General features: G+C 37.9%; 1 protein-coding gene across 2 annotated transcripts; it reads right to left on the bottom strand.

The window, feature by feature from the left end:
* Positions 1-405: 405 nt before the first annotated feature.
* LOC133868653 (protein STICHEL-like 3) lies at positions 406-21624 on the bottom strand. 2 transcript variants are annotated; one of them, XM_062305591.1, is made up of 7 exons: positions 21420-21624; positions 18563-21117; positions 11590-11809; positions 10717-11280; positions 3306-3879; positions 2195-2258; positions 406-972 (listed from the first exon to the last, which is right to left on the bottom strand). In XM_062305591.1, exons 2-7 carry the CDS (start codon positions 20633-20635, stop codon positions 880-882), a joined length of 3588 nt encoding a protein of 1195 aa, XP_062161575.1. In that variant the 5' UTR covers positions 20636-21117; positions 21420-21624; the 3' UTR covers positions 406-879. The 2 variants fall into 2 exon arrangements, with proteins under 2 accessions (XP_062161575.1, XP_062161574.1); XM_062305590.1 differs by having other exon boundaries at positions 18563-21624.
* Positions 21625-23648: the final 2024 nt, after the last annotated feature.

The raw sequence follows: 23648 nt of genomic DNA, 5'->3' as shown, positions 1-23648 counted from the left end.
TAGTTTCTAAACTCAAGAGGTCTGAACAATGTACCAGCAAACACCTCTTCCTTGTGAGACCATTTTTACGTCTAAAACAGAACATGGAATTTTGGTTTCATTCTGCTCCTTTATGGAAGATTGAAAAATTCCACAGGTGTCAGGTGTGAACGAAATTATAAAACCAAATAAAATACACTTCAGACCATAGCATCTATGTCAGATTTTCTGTTTGGATGCATTCAATGTTAAGTCATGTGATAAGCAGGGAGATGCTTTTAACAAGGATCAAGAGAGAATCATTTTTTAAAACTTTGTAACAAGCTAGGCATGATGGAAATTGCAATATCAAGAGAGGTATGTATCAATGAGGCAGTCTTATACTTCTACTTTAAGTAAGCCTAGCATAGACACTCATTGTACCACTTCTCGTCTCACAGTTCCATAATACAGATTACATATACATATCTCTACCCATTTTACAAGGAAAAAAGGTAGACAAGTTGGAAAAGTTCTCACTACAAATAGTTACATAGGCACATTTTGTGACGCATTTCTTATGCCAATGCCTTGCGCAGGATAATTATTGATGGGCACAAGTTTCTAAAATTAATTCGAACCAAAACAGCAACCACTCAGAAGAGGCTGCAATTGATTGAATAGAGGAAGGCCCAACAATATAAATGGTAGCTCATTAAAAAAAAAAAATTATATCATTAATAGAGGCTGCACAATCTAATTTCTTTCCTACATTTTCTCATCAGATCTAAATCATACTTTTATTCAATGAAAAATCATTTGAAAGATAAAATTAACCTAGTAAACTGCAGGAAAAATGCTAAATACAAGTAATGCAAATGAGGTCGCACAAGCACTCTTCTGAGCCATTCTTTTCTTGTATTACCTTGGAGATTTAGCTGAGAGACACTTTCCACAGGAGACAAGCTTCAGCAACGAATGTGGTTTCCGTGGCCTAATTTTCAAACGTGAAAGCTGCACATGGCCAAACTCATAAGCAATATCCTCAAATGGATCAAAATAACATAATCATTAGTAAGCATTAATCATAATGCGATTAGAAATGAAAAAAACTTCACAGGTGCTAGCCTAAAAAGAGGGAACAAGAACTAATGATCTTACTGCATAATTTACCCAACTTACTAACTTAAAATCTAAACCTCAGGAAATCTTGTGAAGACAACAATTGGAAGTTTTATCCAGACAGTCTTGGCAATGACTGGCACTAGGCCCAACCAATTATAGAAACAAACTATTAATTTCAGTTCTATTTTTCATTATGTACTTGAAGGAAAGAAAAATCCTAATATTGCCTTGGAAAAAACATTAAGCACTACTCTGGAAAGGACATGACACCTGAAAAGTTTAATATACTTCGATTAGGATGAAAACAACAGCAACTGACGAGCATAGACATAACGATTCAGAGAAGAAAGCAGCTGGCGTTGGTTGAAGTATTATGATGGACAGATGAGACTCTGATCAAGACAATTTGACCCCACTCAGGCTCAATTGTATGAGTCTGTCAGTCAGATGAATAAGGGGAATAGTTTACAAAACAGTGAAATATTGTGGGTTGGCTTTTTGACAATTCACCTAGCCTGCCTGATTGAAAATTATAACTTCAGCTGAACATGACTAACTATGGACTAGTGCATATCCATCATGCATTATATTCCCAATTTCCCATTGATCAATCTACCACCAGTGCCTTGCTTGTTAATCTACCCTATTTTTGCTACTCCGTTACATTTAACACCATATATGCTCTATGCAAGTATAAAATTTCAAGTAAATTAGTATTATGTACTGGATTACATGGTTAATTATGCAATAGATTGTAATGAAGCTCTTCTGTAGCCCCATCCTGCATCAATTAGCCGGTAACAATGTACAACAGAATTGAAAACAAACACTCTAAGGTTTCTCCTTCCTCTGACCTGTATCAGAGTGATCCTTAGCATGCTTCCCATTAGCATCACAAGGACAAACATTAAATTATATTACCTTTACTCATTTACAATTAACAGTGTGCCTCTTCTAATACTGGACTTAACTCATTGCAAGAAAAATCAACATGGTAAAGCGGGATGAAAGGAGACATCAATATTCTTAGAAGATAACAATTTCTTTGTCTTAAAAAAAATATATGCAACTTAAAAAAGCCTATCATAAGATTATCATGATCATGCATTACCTTCCGGCGAGTTACTCTAGTTGCTTTCCAGCAAAGTAAGCTTCTCGATCTAGGTTCCAATCTCCTGTTAATTCAAGAATTTGTTTAGAGCAAATTCAAACTGAGGCATGACTATGTTCGAAAGCATGCAAAATATTCTCATTGCCAACTTCTTCTAATCCAAAGAGTTCCATTGGGCTGGGGAAAATTCGATCTAGGTAAGGGTTCTAGGAAACTTATCCCACCATTTTGTTAAAAGCATAAGAATAAACAAAGAAAATAGAAGAAAGGCTCTTCTGTTGTCTCTCCTTGGGGAGGACGGTTTCCTGGAAATTAAGCAGTCACGTTATTAAGACAAATTTAAATTTGTTCAAAATCATATTTCTGGACTTTATTCATGAAAAGGGTATATCTAGGCCTTCTTTTCTTACCTTCCAGAAAATGTGCAAATGCAAGATAAACAGTTATCAGTTCATTTTATTTAAAATATATATCTAGCAAATAAATATTTCTACCAGAATGCATTTTCAAATAACTTCAACAAGGCTAAGTCGACATCCTTTTCATGCAAACCTTTTCTGATTATCTACCCAAAAGTCAAAATTACTTCTCTTGCTTCTTTTATCCTATATTTTCATATAATTTTCTGAGTATTTCTTAACTTCTGGACCTTTTTCAAAAAATAGTGTATTTTTTTAACCTTAGACTATGTCCTTCATTTCTAATTGCCAAATCCCATAGTTTGACCAGATTATGTGAAGTCGTCTAGCCATATGATAATACAATTACTGAATTGAGAAGATGGGAACTTAGGCTTGACAAGAAGTTTCATGTAACCCAAATCCATGTCTATTACACCTAGACCTAACACTCTTAACGTTTTCTTTTTTTTATTGGTAAGTTACATGTTTTAACCCATGACCTCATGCTCCATCTCATTCTTAGGAGGAGAGGAGGTGCTAAGAACTAATGTTCCAGTCATTTAATGATATTAAAATTTTGCGGTTTAATTTTAGTAGTTAGATATAGAGGTTGATTCTTGTCTACTATCTAATGCCATTCAACTTTATGGTAAAGTGAAATTAGAAAAGAAATTATTCTTGAGAAAATATAACGGAATTGCTTTACGTACAAATTCTCTTGTTCTAGCTTTTCAGCAATAGAAACCGCTTTGCGTTTTGACCATCCACTTCGCTGTGTACATCCTTCTGCCTGCTGAATTACATGTGCAAGGGACACCTTGCTTCTGACAAGGCTCTGGCTCTGACTTTGTTCCCCAAGCTTTCTTCTTTCTGGGAGTGAAGCCATGGTTGATTTCTTAGAAGAAGCTGTTCCTTCTCTCACCTGGGAACCTCCCAAGCCACTTTTACCAGACACTGCATGATTATCAATGTGATCATTACCCTTGGGTTCCCCGGGAGAATCTGCTACTTCTACAATTTCACTCCCCATTCCAAGATTGTCAGACTGCAAGATCTGAGCTTGAGTGCTGACCCCATTTGTATCTCTAATTTGAGATGAACCTTCCTTGGAAGGTGGTAAGATAAGAGGCACATGCACACCTGATCCTTTCTTTGATTCACATCTTATTTCAATTGTCAATGGGGACCCAAGAACGGTCTCAAATGCTTCTAAGATATGCCCCCCAAGCTTCTCTGCAGTCACTTTTGTCTGGTGTGAACTGAACATCAACTGCACAGTAGGGGCTGCAAGAAAATGCCATTTAATTCGACAGATAATTAGACAGTGAGCAAGAAGTAAATGTAGATAGGCATTAACAACTCTTAAATGAGAAGTATGTATATATAGTAAAAATCTGAAATACCAAATTCACCCCCCAAAAAAAAAAATCAAGTAGAAGAAAGAAAGAAAGAAGGGAACAAAAGTTCTATCCCATTTATCCACAAAGGAGCAACTTCTAAAATGAGATGTATCTAATTGATTATATATGGGAAAATGCTGAATTAAAAGCACTCTAGATAGCAATGCACTTGATTTGTGACCCACAGGATCAAATGTTATACTCAAACTTATAACCAATCCCAAATAAGCTCTATTTTTTATAATTAGTTTGAGTAGTCATAAATGTAGCAGACAATATCTTATAGTAATTTGCCAACAAAAAGTTCCCCGAATGGCATATTACAAGACAGGAAGTCATATAAACAAACTTGGAAAGCAATAATAGCATATAAATGCAGAACAAAAATGCTGAGCTTCAAAAGGACTAAATCTAGACTCTGTCATGTATAACTAGGATAAAGGTGGACCATAATGCTAATATCTGGACGAGCTTTACGGTTAAAAGAGGATGACAAATGCACAACATTTACATTTTGCATTTCTATGATCCGTTTTCTAAATAGTTTAGTTTGCGGCCCAAACTGGATGGACTTGCTCTTGAGTCCATTGATGACGAGGAGACCTCTTGGTTAGAGAGACCGTTAAGGAGAGTAAGGTTTTTGAGGTGGTGAAAGATATGAACAGTGAAAAGGCACCAGACCCTAATGGTTTTACTATGGCATTCTTCTAAGTTTGCTGGGATGTGATCAAGGTAGATATTTTGGGGGTGTTCCATGAATTTCATGCTAAAAGTTTGAAAAAAGCCTTAATGTCACTTCCATTGCTCTCATTTTGAAGAAATCTGGGACTATAGATGTTAAGGACTTTCAACCTATTAGTCTTGTAAGTGGAGTTTACAAGATTATTGCCAAAGTCCCAACCAATAGGTTGAGAAGATTTGTGGAGAACATTTTCTCGAAGCCCCAAAATGCTTTTATTAGAGGTAGGCAAATCCTTGACTTCGTGCTTATAGCAAATGAATGTATGGATAGTAGGATCAAATCTGGTGAGCCAGGGGTGCTTATGATTATGTCAACTGGAAGTTCTTATTATACTTGTTGAAGAGATGTGGATTTAGGGAGAGATGACGCTCTTGGATAGCGCATTGTATTTTTTCGATGCGATTTTCTATTAGTGAATGGCAATTCATTCGGATTCTTCAGTAGTTCCTGTGGTTTGAGATAGTGAGATCCTTTATCACCCTTGTTGTTTGTTATTGTAGTGGAGGCCTTAAGTAAAATGATATCTGCAACTATTAATGGGGCCTTTCTTTCAAGCTTTTCTGTGGGGTCTAGGAACTATGGTGTGGTTAACTTATCCCACCTTTTGCTTAAAGATGACACCTTGATTTTTTGTGGGACTACTCTTGACCACCTATGGTGTGGGGTGTGGAAATGTATAAGGAGGGGGTGGGAAAGACTTTCTAAATTTTTGAGGTATGAGATAGGAGATGGAACTAAGGTGCGGTGGCAACAAAACTGTGGAGTGCTCTTTTCTAGTTGTTTGGTGTTGCATGGGTCATGCCTCACAGGGTGAGCGAGCTGTTGGAGAATTGGAGGGGACAATTGGGACACTGTATTGTTTTGAAAATATGGAGGTTGGCTCGATTGTGTTTAATATAGGGTATTTGGAGAGTGGAACACAAAGAACTTTGAAGATGTGAGATTATGATGTTTGAGATGAAGAAGATCGTGTTCCAATCCCTGTATACTTGGAGAGTAGCATGGAATAGTTTGCATGTTTCTAATTTTTCAGAATTTTGCTCTTCTTTTTCTACACTTCAGAGGTTATTTGTGTATAATTCTTGTGTACGGCACCATTCTGCACTTTTGAATGAACTTGCATTACGTATCAAAAAAAATATATTATTCTTTAAAGCTGTATTCAGGTTGAAAATTAACTTGGCTAAGTCGGAATTGGTTTTGGTGGCTAATGTCAATAATGTTGATGGTTTGGCCGGTATTATGGGTCGCGAGGTTTCTTCTTTTCCTTTAAAATATCTTGGTCTTCCATTGGAAGCCTCTTTTAAGGCCAAATCTATTTGGGATGGTGCTATTGAGAAGATAGAGCATCATTTAGCTGGTTGGAAGAAAATGTACTTGTCTAAGGGTGGTGGATTACCTTAATTAAGAGCAACCTTTCCAATTTGCTTATGTATTCGTATATCTTTTCCCTCTCCCTACTAGTGTTGCAAACCACATAGAGAAGTTGCAATAAGATTTCTTTTGGGGTGGGCTAAGTGAAGAGTTCAAATTTCACTAGGTAAGCTAGTCCATGGTTTGTTCTCCAATTTTTGAGGGAGGGTTGGGGGTCCAGAATTTGTTGACGCTATATGCATGAGAGAGAGAGGTTTTGTGGATAGTTGTGGTGGATTCTAAATTTGTTAGCTCATGAGGTAGGTGGTGTTCTAATGAGGTTTATAGGTCATATGGGTGGTGTGATAGAAGAATATAATAAGGGGTTGGGGATGTTTTCTAGACATACCAGATTTGAGGTGTGAGATGGCTCCAAGATTATATTTTGGCATGATCTGTGGTGTGGGGATCAAGCTCTTAAGGAAGCCTTTCCAAATTTATATAACATTGTTCGCACTAAGGATGCCTCCATAGCATATCATTTGAGGCTTTTTGTTGGCTCCCATCAATGGAGCATAAGATTTATTAGAGCAACTCATGATTGGGAAGTGGATGTCTTTACATTTTTTTAAAAATTATTTGCTCCCTTAGATTGAGACAGGGAGATGAAGATAAGCTTTGTTGGGCCCCCTCCAAAAAAGGGTTTGTTAAACGTTAGATCTGTCTACAATGTCCTTGTCCTTCATGATGGCACTCCCTTCCCTTGAAAGAGTATTTGGCAAGATAAAAATCTCCTTGATAGCGGCTTTCTTTGATTGGTTGGCCGCCTTAGGGAAAATCCCCACCATGGATAACCTAGAGAAGCTGTATGCTATTGTGATTGATTGGTGCTGCATGTGTAAGAGGAGCAGAGAGTTTGTGGATCATCTTCTTTTTTTTTTGATAAGTTGTGGATCATCTTCTTCTCCATTGTGAGGTTGCTAATGCCTTATATGGGTTGCTATCTTCACTCGTGTTGGGCTGTCTTGAGTTATGCCTAGACTAGTAGTAGACTTGTTTTGCTTGTTGGGGGTGGGGGTTTATATGGAAATCTTCAAAGTGCATTAGTGTGGAAAATGATGTCATCATGCCTTTTGTGGTGTTTTTGGAGATAAATGAATTATAAAAGTTTTGAGGACCGCGAGAGGACAGTTGTGGAGATAAAGTCTGTTTTCTTCAATACTCTTTACCTTTAGATAGGTGCGTTTGACTATCCTAATTTGCTTAGTTTTCATAATTTTTTCTTTCTTTTCTCTTTCTAGTTAGGTTTTTCTCTTGTATACTTCCTATGTACCTGGATTGCACTTTTAATGATATTTCGTATAAAAAAAATGGTTAAATACATTTTTGGTACCTGTGGTTTAAAAACTTTATTTTTTACCCCCTGTGTTTCAATTCGTATCACAGACAGTACCTGAGTTTTGGGAAAAGACCGAATTGGTACCTCTATTAGTTTTTTGATAGAAAAACTAACGGTTGTCCACGTGTCAACTCCTGAGAGTAGACATGTGTCATAATGTAAAAAAATTAAAAAATTGAAAATAAAAAGCTTTAAAAATTGAAAATAATAAAACTTAAATAAAAGTATTAAAAACTTTTTTTGATGAGTAAGAGAAATTTCATTAAAAGCGCAAAGTGCAATCAAGTACACAGGAAGTATACAAGAACGACAAAATTCAATGTTCACCCACTAACAAAAGAAGTGGTCTTCCATCAACCTTCCCCAACCGACCTTTCTTGTCTCTTTGTTCAACCTTCCTCTCTCTCTCTCTCTCTATGTGATGGTTTGGCTCTGATGTTTTCTTTGTTTGAACAATCAAATCGCTTTGTATGATAATAATGATATGGGTTTGCTTCATAGAAAGCTATTAGAAAATGAAATCAATTCAACCTTCACACAGTGCTATCAATCATGTGCTTCCCTCGTTTGTCCATAACCCTGATTAGGTGTCTGCCCTGATATCTGCAATTCTTACTCATTTTCAATCGCTCCACCAAGTATGCCCTCCACTTTGGATGAACGGTCAGAGAAACACCACAAGATCTTGCCCTTTTTGATCGCCACATTTACGCTCGTCGCCGCCACTTTTCTTTTCTTTTTTTTTTTTTTTGGGATAATTACATTTAACCCCCTTGATTTATCCACGGTGTGGCGATTTACCCCACAATGTACCAAAATTGGTTCATGACCCCCCCGAACTTGCCAACGTGTGGCAAAATTAACCTTCCGTCCAATCAATCGTTCGTTTGGATGGAAAGTCGGTCACGTGCAAGTCACGTGACTTGGGGAGGGTCTCTGTCTTAAACGGTCACGTGACTTGCACGTGACCGATTTTCCGTCCAAACGAACGGTCGATTGGATGGAAGGTTGATTTTGCCACACGTTGGCAAGTTTGGGGGGGTCATGTACTAATTTTGGTACATTGGGGGGTAAATCGCCACACCGTGGATAAATCAGGGGGGTTAAGTGTAATTATCCCCTTCTTCTTTTTTTTGGGCTCTTTGGCTCTTGGGGGTGGTTTGGCCACCCCCAAACCAGCCATGAGGGTGGCTCTCTTCTTCTTCTTTTTTTCATTTATTTTTTAAAATGTTTTTAATATTTTTTTAAAAAAAAAGTTTTATTATTTTCAAATTTTTTTTATTAATTTTTAAAGTTTTTTATTTTCTGTTTTTTACATTATGACATGTGTCTACTCCTGAGAGTAGACACATGAATAACCTTTAGTTTGTAGATGGAAAAACTAACGGAGGTACCAATTCAGTTTTTTCTCAAAACTCAGGTACCATCTGTAATACGAATTGAAACACAAGGGGTAAAAGATAAAGGTTTTAAACCACATGTACCAATATCCTATTTAACCCTAAAAAAAAAAATATGGACGACATTGAAAATATATGTTGGGATAGATGTGTCCTAGTTACTTTAATGTTTGGAAAGCCAGTCAGCAAAGAATAGTATTCAGGTTAAACCTTCCACTGCTTGGTAAACAAAGCAAGCTGTATGGTAGTTGCAAATTTCTGAAGCTTAGAAGGTGCTGGTCTGCCTTTCAACCAAAATAAAGTTGGCTAACTTGACAGGGAAAAGGCTAATTTAAAAAGTTTCCAAACAAATATTTGCCGACCATGACAATGGGAGCATGTATTCATTTTCTTGAGGGGCAAAAGAAGGTAAGGTCATTATCACCATTCAATATATAAGGGTATCTACGTGAAACAGACTGGAGAGTGGATATATTTTGGGGAAGTACACTTCAAAACATTAACAGATTCAAGTTGAGAGACAAACAATGAGACAAATTAAATGATGTTTTTTGACTACACAAAGTGGGATAGCCATTCCCCTTGCAAATTGCTCCCTTCCAATGGAATGGACAAGTACCTACCCTTATTTAAGAGGAGAGGCACCACTTGGCTACACACACAAACAAGACGGAAATACTGGTCATACTTTTTCACAATCAAATATAACAGTAGGTGACATAAAGTGGGGTGGTTCCTCCTCCCAGATCTAAATCTCCCATGGTTTAAACCCAAGACCTCCACTTTATCTAAGGAAAGGGTACCTCTTGCCTATAAGAGCCAGTGCTTGGGCAATATGAATCAATTTACATCATAAAAGAAAGGGTTTTTATACTTTAAACCCTTGGACGTTCCTCCTCATGTCAATCATTCCTTGGAATATCAATTTGAAGTGACGTCCTACATGGAATTTTCCTGGTGTCAATTATCTCCTTCTGTCAATATCTTTTCGTCATTTATTAATAAGAGGGGATCTCAAGTAACTAGCATAGCACTATTTGATCCATATGTACCGTTCCTTTATATGCAAATTGAGTTTTAGATCATCAATTCAACATAGGTATTTATGATTTTAACCTCAACAACGAACCAAGCAACCGAGGATAAGATCATTAATGCATATTATTGTATGATGACCAGCGAAACCAATCTATAGTGCACCATACTCTTATCTCCTTCATTAGTAAGATATAAAAATCTATTGAAAGTAGGATGCAAGGTGCAAAGTGCATGGGAGTATTGCTACAGTTGAAAAGTTAGAGCATGATAGATGCAAAAGTAAAGTCCCATGAAAAGAACATTTTAAGGGAAAATTACATGGAAAAAAAAAATGGGAGAAGGAAATTGAACCATTGTCTATAATTTTTTTGTTAGGTGAAGCATCAGCTACTCAAAGCATAAAGCAAACAAACCTTTTGGTCATAAGAATTTCAAAGACTGTTTTTGAAATGTTGAAAATGGATGTAATGATGTTGGTAAGAAGATTGGATGGCAGTTTTGGCAGCAGAAAGAAACCAATTATCTTGAACACTGAGAAGTGATGGAATTTCAATTAATTTTATAGTAGTTGAACCCCGAGTTGATTCCATTTCTGAGTTTCCAATTTAGCCCCATATTTTATGTCTCCACAAACTATCCCCAAAACTTTTCAAGTTCCGATGCACTAAGATTTTTCACATATGAAATTGAAAGAAAAACATGGCAATTTTGAAAAGACTTTCTAACTGTGAGATACTGGGGCATTAATAATGGCATTTGTGAATTATTTTGAATGCATTCTGGGGGTACCTGCTCCAAGACTGACTGAGATCAGCTTCCCTTCTTGATACAAAAACTCCTTTACGCCATTAATTTGAATTTTCTCAAGCACCTCCAACCAGATATCTTCAATCCCTCCATGGCTTTTACCAGAAATCTGCCGGCCACTAATCTTAGTCATCTCAGCAGCGTTCTCAGATGTCTGTTGATGAGCCATACAAGTCCCAACATGTCTTTTTTTCTCTAAACTAATACCCTTATGTGTACCATTTCCACAGAAATCAGCAGAACTTCCAGCACGGAGATTTTCTATTCTGACGTTTGTTGGCAAGGTTCTCTCTTTACTGGCCATCCCAGAATGCTCACCTACTCTTCTTCTGGCTGAATCCCTTCCTCCCGCATTATTTAGGGCCAGGGGACTGTGATTAAAACTAGTGTCTGAAGAAGCAGGCAACATGTACTGCTGATCAGGAGCAAGTTGAAGCAATGCAGCAGTTAGCCATGTTAATTTGTCATTTGACATCCTCAGTTGTTTTTCAGCCTCAGATAAAGTTTTCAGAGCTTGACGCAGTTTTTCCATATCTTCTTTGGATACTGCAATCAATAAGAACACAGATTGAGCTGTAGTTAGAAAAACGACAGAGGAAAAGTTGGCATGAGCAAATCTCAATTAATTATTTAAAGAGGAAGGCCGGAAGAGCATGCAAAAAAGAAAAATGGTATCAATATGATTTTTGTAACAAATGATGTGAAGATAATAACAATGAGTTTATAAATGAGCCACACTATTACAGATATTCAGATATATAGTTCTGCAGAGGGCTAACATGATCAACGTCACCACAACTTGTAAATAAATAGATGAATCAGTAGATTTTTATAATTGGTACAGTTTTTACTCACATGGTTGTCGTCGAAAGAACTTCCTTCTAAGCCTGTCTTTTTTGAAGTCATAACTACCAGCAAGTATATCGGTAATTACTGTAGCAAGCTGTGACATTAAAGCTAATGGCTCTACACCAGTTTCCATTATTAATCTCAAATTCTTCACCGTATTAACTGTGTCTGCAGAGAGTGCTAAATCAAGAAGATCTACCAATTTCTCATCTGAGATAAGCCCAACCTGAAAAGGGAAAAAAAAAAAATCATACTTAATAACTTTCACTTGTTATGCAGGTGGAAAAGTATTCCATGTATGCTATTGATATAATAATTATCGATGACATGGATAGCAACTCATATTAGTCTGCTTTGTTCTAATTTTTTTAGTTTTGGATTTTTGTTCTTCCTTTACTGCTTTAATGGGGGATTTTTTCTTATATACTAGGATTGCGCCCCTTTGCGCTATTCTAATAAGATTGCATTACTTATTAAAAAAAATATATCAATGACATCTGAAACTTATAACAAGTGTTGGAAAGAAAATACCTAGAAGGGATTACACTCAATTTGACAGAAAGAGCATACAGGGAATATATAACTTACCGATATGGGAATCGCTACAATTATGTGACTAACACAGTTTTCAGTCACAAATATCCAAGCGAGGCTAATCCGAGCAGCAGAAGTAACAATAAAAAGAGCATGTGAGCTAGCTCTGCTAACAGTGTTATATGAAATGCAGACAAAATGGAGAATATATATATACTACAACCTGCTCTACTGACAGTGTTATAAGACATGCATACAAAATGGAGAATATTTACACGACAGCCTCCAAAGTGCCGAAAATCTGGCAATCACGAATAAAAGAAAAAAGAAAAAAAGTAGTCATCTGAGCATAATTTAATTTAGGGTAAAATACTTTTTTCATACATGTAGTAAGGGCCAAAATCAAAAGGCTACCTCAATTTCAAAAGATATTACATGTGGTACTTGTCGTAAACCTAAATACCAAGATGGTCCTTCCATCCAAGTACCTTCCATTTTTTTTAACAGTGATCCACGTTAAACCAATCAACAATTGACACGTGTCTCATATATCTTATTAATATTATTTTTTTAAAAAAAAAAAATTAAAACCTTTAAAAAAAATTTTAAAAAAAAACCCTTAAAAAAATAAATAAATAATCTGGGGTGGCTCCCACTATGGACGGCCACCTAGAGGTTGGGTGTGGCTGGGGGTGGCTGACAGTTGGCTCCTTGTATCTCATTTAACCCATAATTTGCTCTATTTCATTCCTCTACCCGAACTTTTTGTAGTTTCACCATTTCTTCGCACATGCTACAACACAAGGCAGAACCTCTCAGTTCTATTTCCAAAAGATGCCAGCTTTTTCGAAAAGTTCTGGAAGTGTCTAGAGCAAGCATAGCCAACCTATGGGCATCTTGGCACCGAGAAGGTCAGCAGCCCATAAGGACCTCCACTGTCGAGTTGGATTTACACCGTTGAGGCACCCCTCGATTCCAAGCGGTACTCCAGATGTTTGATGATTTGGAAAAGCCTTGTCAAAGGTCTTAGAAGTCTCTAAAATACACAACTTTTATGCGAATCACAGCCGCATGTCCAGCAACATTAGCTGCCGGTGTATAACATCAACAAGAACGACTTCAGGGATGTGTTCTAGAAGCTCACAGGCTCGCCAGCCCACGAGAGCTTCTCAACGTTGCCGCCAAGCCTCCCAGCTCTCGCCTCCAGTGTATCCGCCCTTGGCGCACATTAGCAATCGCCCCCCTCCCGTGCTAAACAGCATCGTCCCCCTCCATAACTGCCCACTGTAAACCCTACCATCCCTATCACTGCTGCGAATTCACAAACACAAATATACACAAACCTCTGGGATGGCCGGCCAACGGGGGTGGTTAGAGCCACCCAGATTATTTCTTCTTCTTTTTCTAGTTTTTTAAGTTTTTCTAATGTTTTAATTGTTTTTTTTTTTAAATAATATTAATAAGACATATGAGACACGTGTCAGTTGTTGATTGGTTTGATGTGGATCACAATTAAAAAATAGACGGAATGACCATTTCAATATTTGGGTTTACAACAGGTACCACTTGTAACACTTTTTGAAACCAAGGTAGCCATTTGATTTCGGCCCTAAGCACAGGTACTAAAAAAGTATTTAACTCTTTAATTTAAACCTAGTGCTAAGAGCATCTTTTTTTTTTTGATAAGTAAGAAGAACTTTATTAAAGAAAGCGTAAGGCGCCCCTAAGTACACAGGAACAACCAAAGCTAACCTAAAAAAAACCAGCAACACCAAGGCCCTAGAACACAAAAGAACCAAAACAAGCTACAAAAGAACCCAACTAAGAACAGAACTACCCACTACACTACCCTTCAAGGCACAACAAACCTACAATATGTGCGCCTTGCCTTTCCTACGCCTAGAGGGATAGTTCGCATCACCATAGTTAATGGAACTATGCAAATTTAGAAGCTTCCTTTTCCCTTTAGACTTCTAACGCGCAAAAAATTGGAACCCCTCTTCCATGGCATCCCGAATAGCCAATGCCTCCTCCCCAAAATCTCCATCCATCGCCCAATCTAATGGCAAACTAGCCCAATAATCATCTTCATCCTCCTCCCACACCGCAATCTCCCCGTTATGATCAAAACCAACTGGCCAATTTTGAGATTGGGAGAAACCATTAAAGCAACCACTCGAAGGGGAAGAGGGGCCTACCACCCCTCCATTGTTGACCTCCTGAAGCGCCACAGGAAGGACTGATATTGGGGGAAGGTTGAGAAACCCCTTCCTAAAAAGGCCCTGATTCACTGACGTCACTGACTTCTTCATTGCAGGAGGCTTTGCCACCTTCTCAGCTGACGGCTCTGCACCTGAAAACCTCTTAACAACGTCGCCAATTGACATCTTCACGGCTTCCAGAGAGTCAGAAAGTAGCCCATCATTCCACTTCACAGAATGCCCTTCCCTTAGATTTTTCGCCCTCCTGTAGTAACACTGAAAAGGCTTAGAAACCACCATAGGGAGGGGAGAACGCAGCTTCTCTCCTAAAATAGCTGCTCCAGCGAGAGACAGAGCGGCAGAAAGGAGTTTAGGACTTTGAAGCTTCCCCAATGGAGTGAACTTAAAAGAAAAAGGAGCAGGATCCACCTGAAAAGTCAAATCTGGTGCCGGAGGAGGGGGGAAACCAAACAGATTAGAGGCTGGAGTCCGACTAGAAACCGCCGGAAACACCTGGGAACTGCTCGACTCACCCCCGGAAGAAGACTCCGTCCCTATAACTATCCCTGTATCTGCCGCTGACGAGTGCTCCGACCTAAAGGAGTCCCCAACAAAAACCGATAAAGCTGGACTCGCGCCCTCTTTGGCTCCCAACGTTGTAACCTCCAAATCCCCATGAGGAAGCCGATTCAGAACCAACCCAGAGGACACCTCTGTTGTCGTCACCGACGACGAAGGCGGCAAGCAGGAAACTTTAGGTTTCCGCTTGAGTCGGGCCAAGCGAAAACCTAATTTTCGAAACAGCCCCGACCCGGCAGACCGGATCAAAACTCTCCTCACAGCCCGGCCCAATGCCAAATAAAAACTGGGACCCAACTTACGCCACGTCCGCAATCTCGAATTTTCAAAATTCAAACGAGATTGCTTACCCTGCGGACGTACAAACTGGTCTTTGTCCAACAGTTCCAGCGGGTGAGACTCCAAAGAAAAGCAATCCACCGCCGATCTCGTACCAGCCTCTGCATGCCACACCGCCGGAAAAAGATCAAGCTCGCAAGGTGTCGCCAACGAAGTCCTTAACCAGGAACAACCATCACCCACTACGGGTATCGTCTTCGCAGCAGTGGTCGAATCCGACCTCAAAACCTCCGCAAAAGAAGGGCCCGTCCACTTTGGAGCCAATCCCAAAGTTGGCCAAACATCCTTCACAGCCTTCTTCTCCGATGTAGAAGAGGAACCAGGCCCGCCACCAACCGAGGCTGAGAAAAAGTTTACAACGTTTCTCAGCTCGTCGGAGAATTTAAGCCATCCCCACCCTCCACGACCCTCGGGGATAACAATGGACCCTTTCCGACCACCCAACCCGAACGTTGTCGCCTCTAAAAAGCGCCCAGCTTTATTCCCACCTCTCTGAGCAATTAGGACCTTTGAACCTTCTCTAAACAACTTAACAAAATCTTGCTCTGCCGGGAGACCCAACACCACTTCCAACGACGACACAAGCCACTCGGAGCTCTGAGCATTCAAAATGACCACACCCAAGAAATTTTTCCTCTTCTCCTCCACCCTCACCGTCGACGCCCCACCCAAAACCGAAAAGGTAAAGGACTTCAACTCCACTAAGAAGTTCTTATCCATCTATGACACACCCGGGACTATGACGATCAACCCAAAAAAGCTACATTGCCGAACAAAGAACCACCCAACGAAATAGATGACCGAATCACAAAGCTAGAGGACCAAGCAGGAGGCTAAGAGAGATAGAGAAAGTGAGAGGACGGAACAAAAATCGAACCCCTAGCTGGACGCACTCTCACGCGCCGTCACTAGGATAGAGAGAGAGAGAGAGAGGACAAACTCCTGCCCACTGTAGTAATCTTTATGCTTGGATCAATCCATAAAGACTGTTCAATTTTCTCCTTCAAAGTAATTCGTACTCTTCCATACTTCCATTATAACTTGGTAAGTGGCTATTTAAGATTTCCTAAGAGCATCTCTAGTAGGAATAGCCAAAATAGCTCTGAAAAAGTATAAACTTTAACTATTCATTTTTCTATACACACTCTAACAGATTCTCTATTCTACTTTCTATTTTCTTTAAATATTTTGTGTGGGAGAGAGAGAGAGAGAGAGAGAGAGAGAGAGAGAGGGAGGGAGGGAGGGAGGGAGGGCAAGGGAAAGAGAAAATAGTAATAAAAAATTATAGTGTTAATTGTGAATAGGCACTTCTGCCTATTCACTATTAACTATTCACACTATAAGAAATAATGTTAAAGTACCTATTCTGCTAGACACAAAAAAACAACTCATAATAGTCAAATTTGGCTATTATAGATCATTTGCCTATTTTGTTGGAGATGCTCTAACAATAGCCACTGCCACCAAGCAAATCAGATTGAATCATTCTAAATATGTTTTTTTTTTTTTTTTTTTAATATAAAAGTAATCGAATTTCATTAAATAGTGTAAGAAGGCAACCCAAGTACACAGAGAGTATACAAGAAAAACACCTAACCAAAAAAAGAAAAAAGAACAAGAAAATCATAAGAGCTAGAAATATGAAAGTAATCATACGCAGCCGTCCAGTGATAAATGGTATTAAAGAAAAAAGCCTAGATATGTACCATCATTTTGACAAAATGTAAATATTACTATCTCCTTTGACTTGAGATTTACAAGTGGAATAAAGTACTCATACTGACAGCCATTATCAGCATACTCTGAAGTTCTATTCCTAGGGTAAGTTGAAGTCAGCCCAACATGGAATTTGTCAGTGAAGACAACAAATGCAGTGAAAAATTTTGGACGGACAAAGATCATATGCAACACAAGAAGGTTTAGCAAACAAAAAATAACGAATTAGGGGACATTATAGGGCAGGACGATGAAGTCACACTTGCACATGATAAGAATGGCAAGCAATTAGGAAAGGTGTTTATCCATGTTAAAAGTAATAGGAATATTGACCAGAAATACTTGACATCTAAGGGAAGAGATTTATACATGATATAAATAAGCATGAGGCACAACGGAAACATTATAACAACCATAAAGAAAAATCCTTTTTCATTTTTTAATCCTTTTTTTTGTGTGGCAAGTACAATTACAATAAAATTCTAACCTAACAGCCAACATACATGCTCATTGGGCAACAAGTTACTGTTCCTATCATTACTCTTCTCATGTTTAAATTAGAAATGCATTAAACATGATATATTAGGTTAAAAAGATATGCAATTGAAATATAATAAGTAAAAATCATATTAGTATAAAACATAAAACCCAGCCATGGTTGATATAATTATAAAACCTGATCAATTTAATCTTAACTACCTATTAAAAAAATTTAATCTTAAGACTAAAATGCACCATATTTGCACCCAATTACTTTTACTACCATTTTTGCGGTGAGAAACACCTATTACGTACAACAATTTCATTCACATCATTGTACCACATCTACCTCTCTTATACCCCCTCCAAATCACAAAGAACCAAATTCAAAATTTACCATAAGAATCCATGAACCTACCATCACAAAGTACATTTTTATTCCCACAAAAAGCTAAGCATTCTGCCCTCAAAACGATGTCTTCTTTTTTTAATATCTTCACGAGCATGGTAAATTCCAGATATCCATTACATACTGATAGCTATTATATGTTATCATTTACCCTTGTAATCTATAGATCAAAGCAAAGATGAGACTTTTTCATCTCCTTTAATCACTTATAGAAAAGAATCAAGCCACTGATCTCCATCTTTCCCCAACAAAAACCCCAAACAATAGAGGCCAAAATAAATGCACCAAGTACTTCATCCTAAATCATACACCGTACATATTAACTTAGAGAAACCTGATAGTTGAACTTTAATAATTAATATTCCTAAAGGAAAATCAGCTAGGAGCACCTCCAGATTTAATATCTTGCTAGTACGCCACCATGGATATCTAAATGCATAGCTCATAAGCTTATTTACATCATCTAGATCAAGATAAGGACATTATTTCAAGAAATTCTGATAAGTGAGAATTATGAAGAAGCCACCACCTATAGAAACAGAGGAATGAAGATCCTGTGGTCTAGGATATCTAACCGCTCATTGATATCAAAAACACCCAACATTTGTAGCAAGAATTTTTTGGTTGAAATTTTTTAAAGAGGGTAAACATTAACAAACATCAGAGTATATGAAAAGTATAACACTCTAATTCTGATTAATGAAAGCAAAAAAGTACTAACCAGTTCCTGAACCAGAGGGACAGAGATTCTCTGCCCAAGCAAACTCAGTTGCTCAAGAGTCATCTCAGCATCCCTCAATGATCCATCTGATCTTGATGCGATAAGTTTTAGTGCATCCTTATCAATTTCTAAATCTTCTTTGGTTGCAATCCATTGCAAAGTATAAATAATATCAGCATCCTTCAGCTTTGGAAAAAAGAACTTCTGGCACCTGGATATGATTATATGAGGCAAAACATCAAGACTCGAACTGACAAGGACAAAAACCACACGTCTGGGAGCTCGATCAATGACCTTTGATATGGCACTCCAGCAATCAGGGGACAAAGTATCACAGTCATCAAAGATAAACACTCTATACTGTGATGGCTGCTGGGAGACAATCATACTGTCAAGTAAATCCATAATGCTCTCAAAGTCAAAATTACTGACTGGACCAACTTCCCTTATGTTTCTGTTCTTACCCATATCATGTGCAATGCAAGAATTGCAAAAGCCACAAGGTTTAGGATGTTCCAAAGACTGGCAATTTAAAGCTCTAGCGAAAATACGGGCACAGGAAGTTTTACCTGTGCCATGAGGTCCATAAAACACATATAGCAAACCAACCTTCCTTCTCATGACAGCATTTAGAAGAGCTTGTGCTACTAAATTCTGTCCCACCAAATCCCTGAAGGTTCTCGGCATGTACTTTTGTGTCAGGCTCTGGTGTCTTCTATTGCGGTAGCCTCTCAACTTGTGTTGATCACCAGATCTAGCTTCAGAAGCAAGGTCAGAATCAACATCATGCTTGTATAAATTATCAGCAAAAATACCAAGTTCGCCAGAATAATCGTGGACCCAACCAGCATTTCCAGTGCTTTCCTGAGATCCAGATGCCTCAACTAGCAGAGGCACTGCCTCTGCATCAGATCTTGTAGATGAGCTTGAGAAGTCGGACACCATTGGCATGTTAGACATATCTCTCCCATTCGCAGTTGAACCCGCTTTCTTTAACCTTGAGTCAGACAAACCACAAGACAAACTTCTTCCAGCCATGTCAAGAATAGTTTTACCTCTGTGATGAATTATTGACCAATTCCAAGGAATCCCACACCCATTTCTTGGAGCCCTAGTGACATTCGGTTCAGCATACTCTTCTTCTCCCATCTCCATGGAATATTTGGGGCGTGAACCTTGAGCTAATGTATTAGATGCCACAGACAATTCATTATGAGCTCCACTATCTCTTGAAGTCGTCGCACCTCGAGCTCTTCTTGTGCCTCGAAACTTGCGCCTGTTAACTCTGTTTAACCCACTGCAATACCCATGAATGCTGGCTTCTGGTTCCTCAACAGTTTTCTGCCGTTGAGAATGTCTTCCACGAAGACGGATGTTAGAAGATGCTACATCATCACTATCCATTGGAAGATCATCCAACTGCTCAGAGAGGGTCCTAAGTTGAACACCTCCAATATGCTTCCCCCTTTTTTTACTCGATCTATCTTTAGATTCAGAGTTCCCCGGAAAAACATTATGAGCCCAATCATTATCATCTTGACAAAGTGGAGACTCCTCGTTGCCATGCATTGTATCGATCCTATTACTCTTCCTACTAGATTCCTCTCTCCTAACTCTTCTACCATTACCAACTCCACTCTTGCAACTGTGTTCACTGATTGCCGCTACCCCATCATTAAACCCTCCAACCTCGCCAGGAGCAACTTTTGATGTGGCTAAATTAGCTGAGGGTGGCGAGCTTCCCGACATCCTCCTAGCTTCCCTCCGACGCTCAATACCTATAGACCTTCTCCCCTCCCGAATCATGGCATCATTTTCACCCTTCTTCGGCAGTAGATCAACAATGGAAGGAGAATGCCATGAGGGAGGACTAGCAGATGGGTCCCTGAGAGATCTTGATCTCTGAAGGACAACAAGGTCCCTCATAATGGACCTATCGGCTAATATGGGGCTCTGCTTGTGCATATGGTTCTTCAAGTGAATACAATTTGTCAAATGTATGTGGTTGCGTAGATGATCACTAATATCACCATTTGCATCCTTAAGAATCCTATTGCGGACAGCTCTGGTCATGATCAGAACATCAATGCATCCAATAGCAGAATCTCTTTAAAATTAAGGAAACAAATCAAAGTATATAGCATTTCTTATTGTATAACTGTCGCCAATCTTCGCAATTATGGCAGTACAAGCTCCACAAAGTTCCTGAACACCCACAAACTATATCTCACTGATGGCATAGCAAAGCCCACAGCAATGCCGAAATTCAAGCACCTAGAGATCCTCCATCAATAACACAGCACTTATTACCGAATCCCGTAACCCCATTTCCAACAAAAACTCCCCAAACTTGAAAACTACCCCCCCAAGTAGAACAAAGCTTTCAAAACGAATCATTTCTCACTCGAAGGCAAAAATCCCACCAACAAAACCATAGAGTAGGCAACGCAATTCCTTTAACCCAAGAAACCAAACTCAAAAAGAACCAAGCTTTGAAAGCACCAAACTCAAATGCCACCCCACGAGAAGCAGCATTAGCCACCACAAAACACCACCTGAGCTCCAATGCATGAGATTACAAAACAAAAACCAAACTCTGAGCCTTCAACATGTAAAACTCAGAACAGAACAAACTAACAGAAACCCATGTTTTCAAATCTCAGCAGCGATCAAAATCTCAACCCTTTTGGTTCAAAACCCGTAAAAGATTACGGATTTTGACAAAACGGGAGAGAATTAGATAAGGGAGTGAGATAACAAAAGAACTAATGTAACATCACAAAAGGGAACAAACAGAAAAGCCAAGAAGATTCGAAGAAGAAGAAGCAAAAAGCAAGAAGGGAAACACTCCAATCACCTGAATCAGAAAAAAGCAAAGCTAGTGAGACCCGTTTCGATCATTAAGTCCCTGGATCTCTCACCAAGCTTTACATGCACTTCACGAGCCCTTCTTTCAAAGAAAACGATAGTCCCACACAGAGAAAGAGAGAGAGAGAGACAGTTCAGTGACAACAGTATTCTATTCTAACTGTGAGAGAGAAAGAGAGGGGGGGTGGTATGGGGATGAGATCCGTTACAGACAGGTACAGAGCAAGGCCTCTGGGCAGAGGGGACACATTACAAATAAAGCGGTTTGTCCGTTTGTTTGAGCTTGCAAATTATTTTTGGCTTTTAGCCTTTTTCCCTACATACTCTGTTTTCTATTCATTTTCGGTATTTTTTCAATTTTTGAGAATAATTTGTTTTGTTTTGTACGAAAAGAAAATCTACAAATTTTGAAGATTTTGAATTTGTGGGGACCAAGCATGTTCTTTCCGTTGAATTTGCTGTTTTCTTCTTCGCTTAGGTAGAGAGTAGACTTCCTTTTTGTAAAACCCCAAGCAAACATGAGGACTTTTCTTTTCAAATTTTCAATTATTGAAAAAGGAGGAGGAGGAAGAATTTGGATTGGTAAAGATTGAATTGTTATTTGTTTAACAGAATTTTGGATCTTAAAACGGAAAATTTTGATAAATCATTTGGTATTAGGCATTAGATTTAATAGTAGTATCTTTTGAGTGATGTCATGGTAAAAAAATTGTCGTATTAGGAAGTTTTTCAAGTTATTTTAACGGAAAACTGTATTTCCATAAGATACGAATCTCCAACAATTTAGCGTGCAATTCAGTTTGGGCACGTGGGCCTCGTGGAGGCTCTATCACATTTACTGTTCGAACGGTATATTTGAGGCCGTACAGTTTCCTTTTGAAAAATGATTGTGATATTATAACTTTTATTATAAGGAATAAGGTGAAAGTTCATAATTGGTAAGATGATTAACGGTGTATGTTTTACAAGTTAACAATTAATTAAAATTAAATTGACAAAACAAAATTTTGATTAATCACATTCACCGATTATGGATTATCACGCCAGTTTGTAATTATTTTTTTCTTTTAACTGTTATTTTTTCCTTGCAATATGTGAGTTAACAGAAGAAAATGGTTTAAAGACAGACTGAATGGTGGCAAAACATGTGCATTAAGACCCAAGTGTGTAATGAAAGAAAAAGAGGGAAAAATATAACCCATATCTATTTCTTTGAAGTAATTTAACTGCATATAATATAACTGATTTCGGGATATATCTTCAAAATTATTACATTATCTTTTTTTTTTAACTGGTTGTCACAAATATTAACCCTAGAAATGGGGATTTGTTGTTATTGAGTAAAGATAATACTGGTAAGTTTGTTAATGCTTTTTAGAAAGCCTTTTTTTATTATTATTTATTTAAAAATGTGTTTTAATGTGAATAAAAATGGAAATAGTTGTTAATATTTTTGTTTTCAAAAAGAGAACACTAAAGAGAGAAGATGAAGATGCCTAAATTTAATGTACTCTTCTACTATCATCTTTTTAAGAAAGAAAATTTCTCTTAGCTTTTTCTAGAAATATGAGTTTTGAAATGGAAAGGATTGGGTATTCGAATATTGCTGGGAAATATCTTTTTATCTTTTTAAATTGATATGGTTTTTAAAATTATAATTAAATTTGAGATGGGTCATCCGATAGTGATTTCAAAGCCATATCAACTTTAGGAGAATAAAAAGATGATCAATAGCATTACTCTTAAGTGAGAAATGATCTCTATACTCATTTATCACAACAGCCCACAACAAGCTGACGTGGCTGGTAATATTTTATTATTTTTTTTTGTTTTGTTTTGTTTTGTTTTTGTAAAAAAATAATAAAATATTACCAGCCACATCAGCTTGTTGTGGGGCTGTTGTGAGAAATGAGTGTATGGATCATTTCTCCTCTTAAGTACGTGTATCCATCGAAAACAATATTCCTCACATTTATATCACTTTAAAACACTTTTTTTAAAAAAAAAATAAAAAAATAAAAAAAAAAATTCAAAACTCCATTTTTATTATGTGCTTTTTTGTTTCACATAGAAAAATGTTAGAGATATCAAATCTTTTACCGGGAGACCAGTACCAAAATGTTGTGAAACTTTTTTATTGGTACTTGTTGCAATTCTTTTTTTAAATTGTAATAATTCTCTCCAATAAATAAGTTCTACATTATCTTATTGAGATATG

The sequence above is a fragment of the Alnus glutinosa genome, chromosome 5 (assembly GCF_958979055.1).
Source record: "Alnus glutinosa chromosome 5, dhAlnGlut1.1, whole genome shotgun sequence".
In the NCBI taxonomy this organism is placed as follows: Eukaryota; Viridiplantae; Streptophyta; class Magnoliopsida; order Fagales; family Betulaceae; genus Alnus; species Alnus glutinosa.
This window is presented reverse-complemented; position numbering and strand designations above follow the sequence as displayed.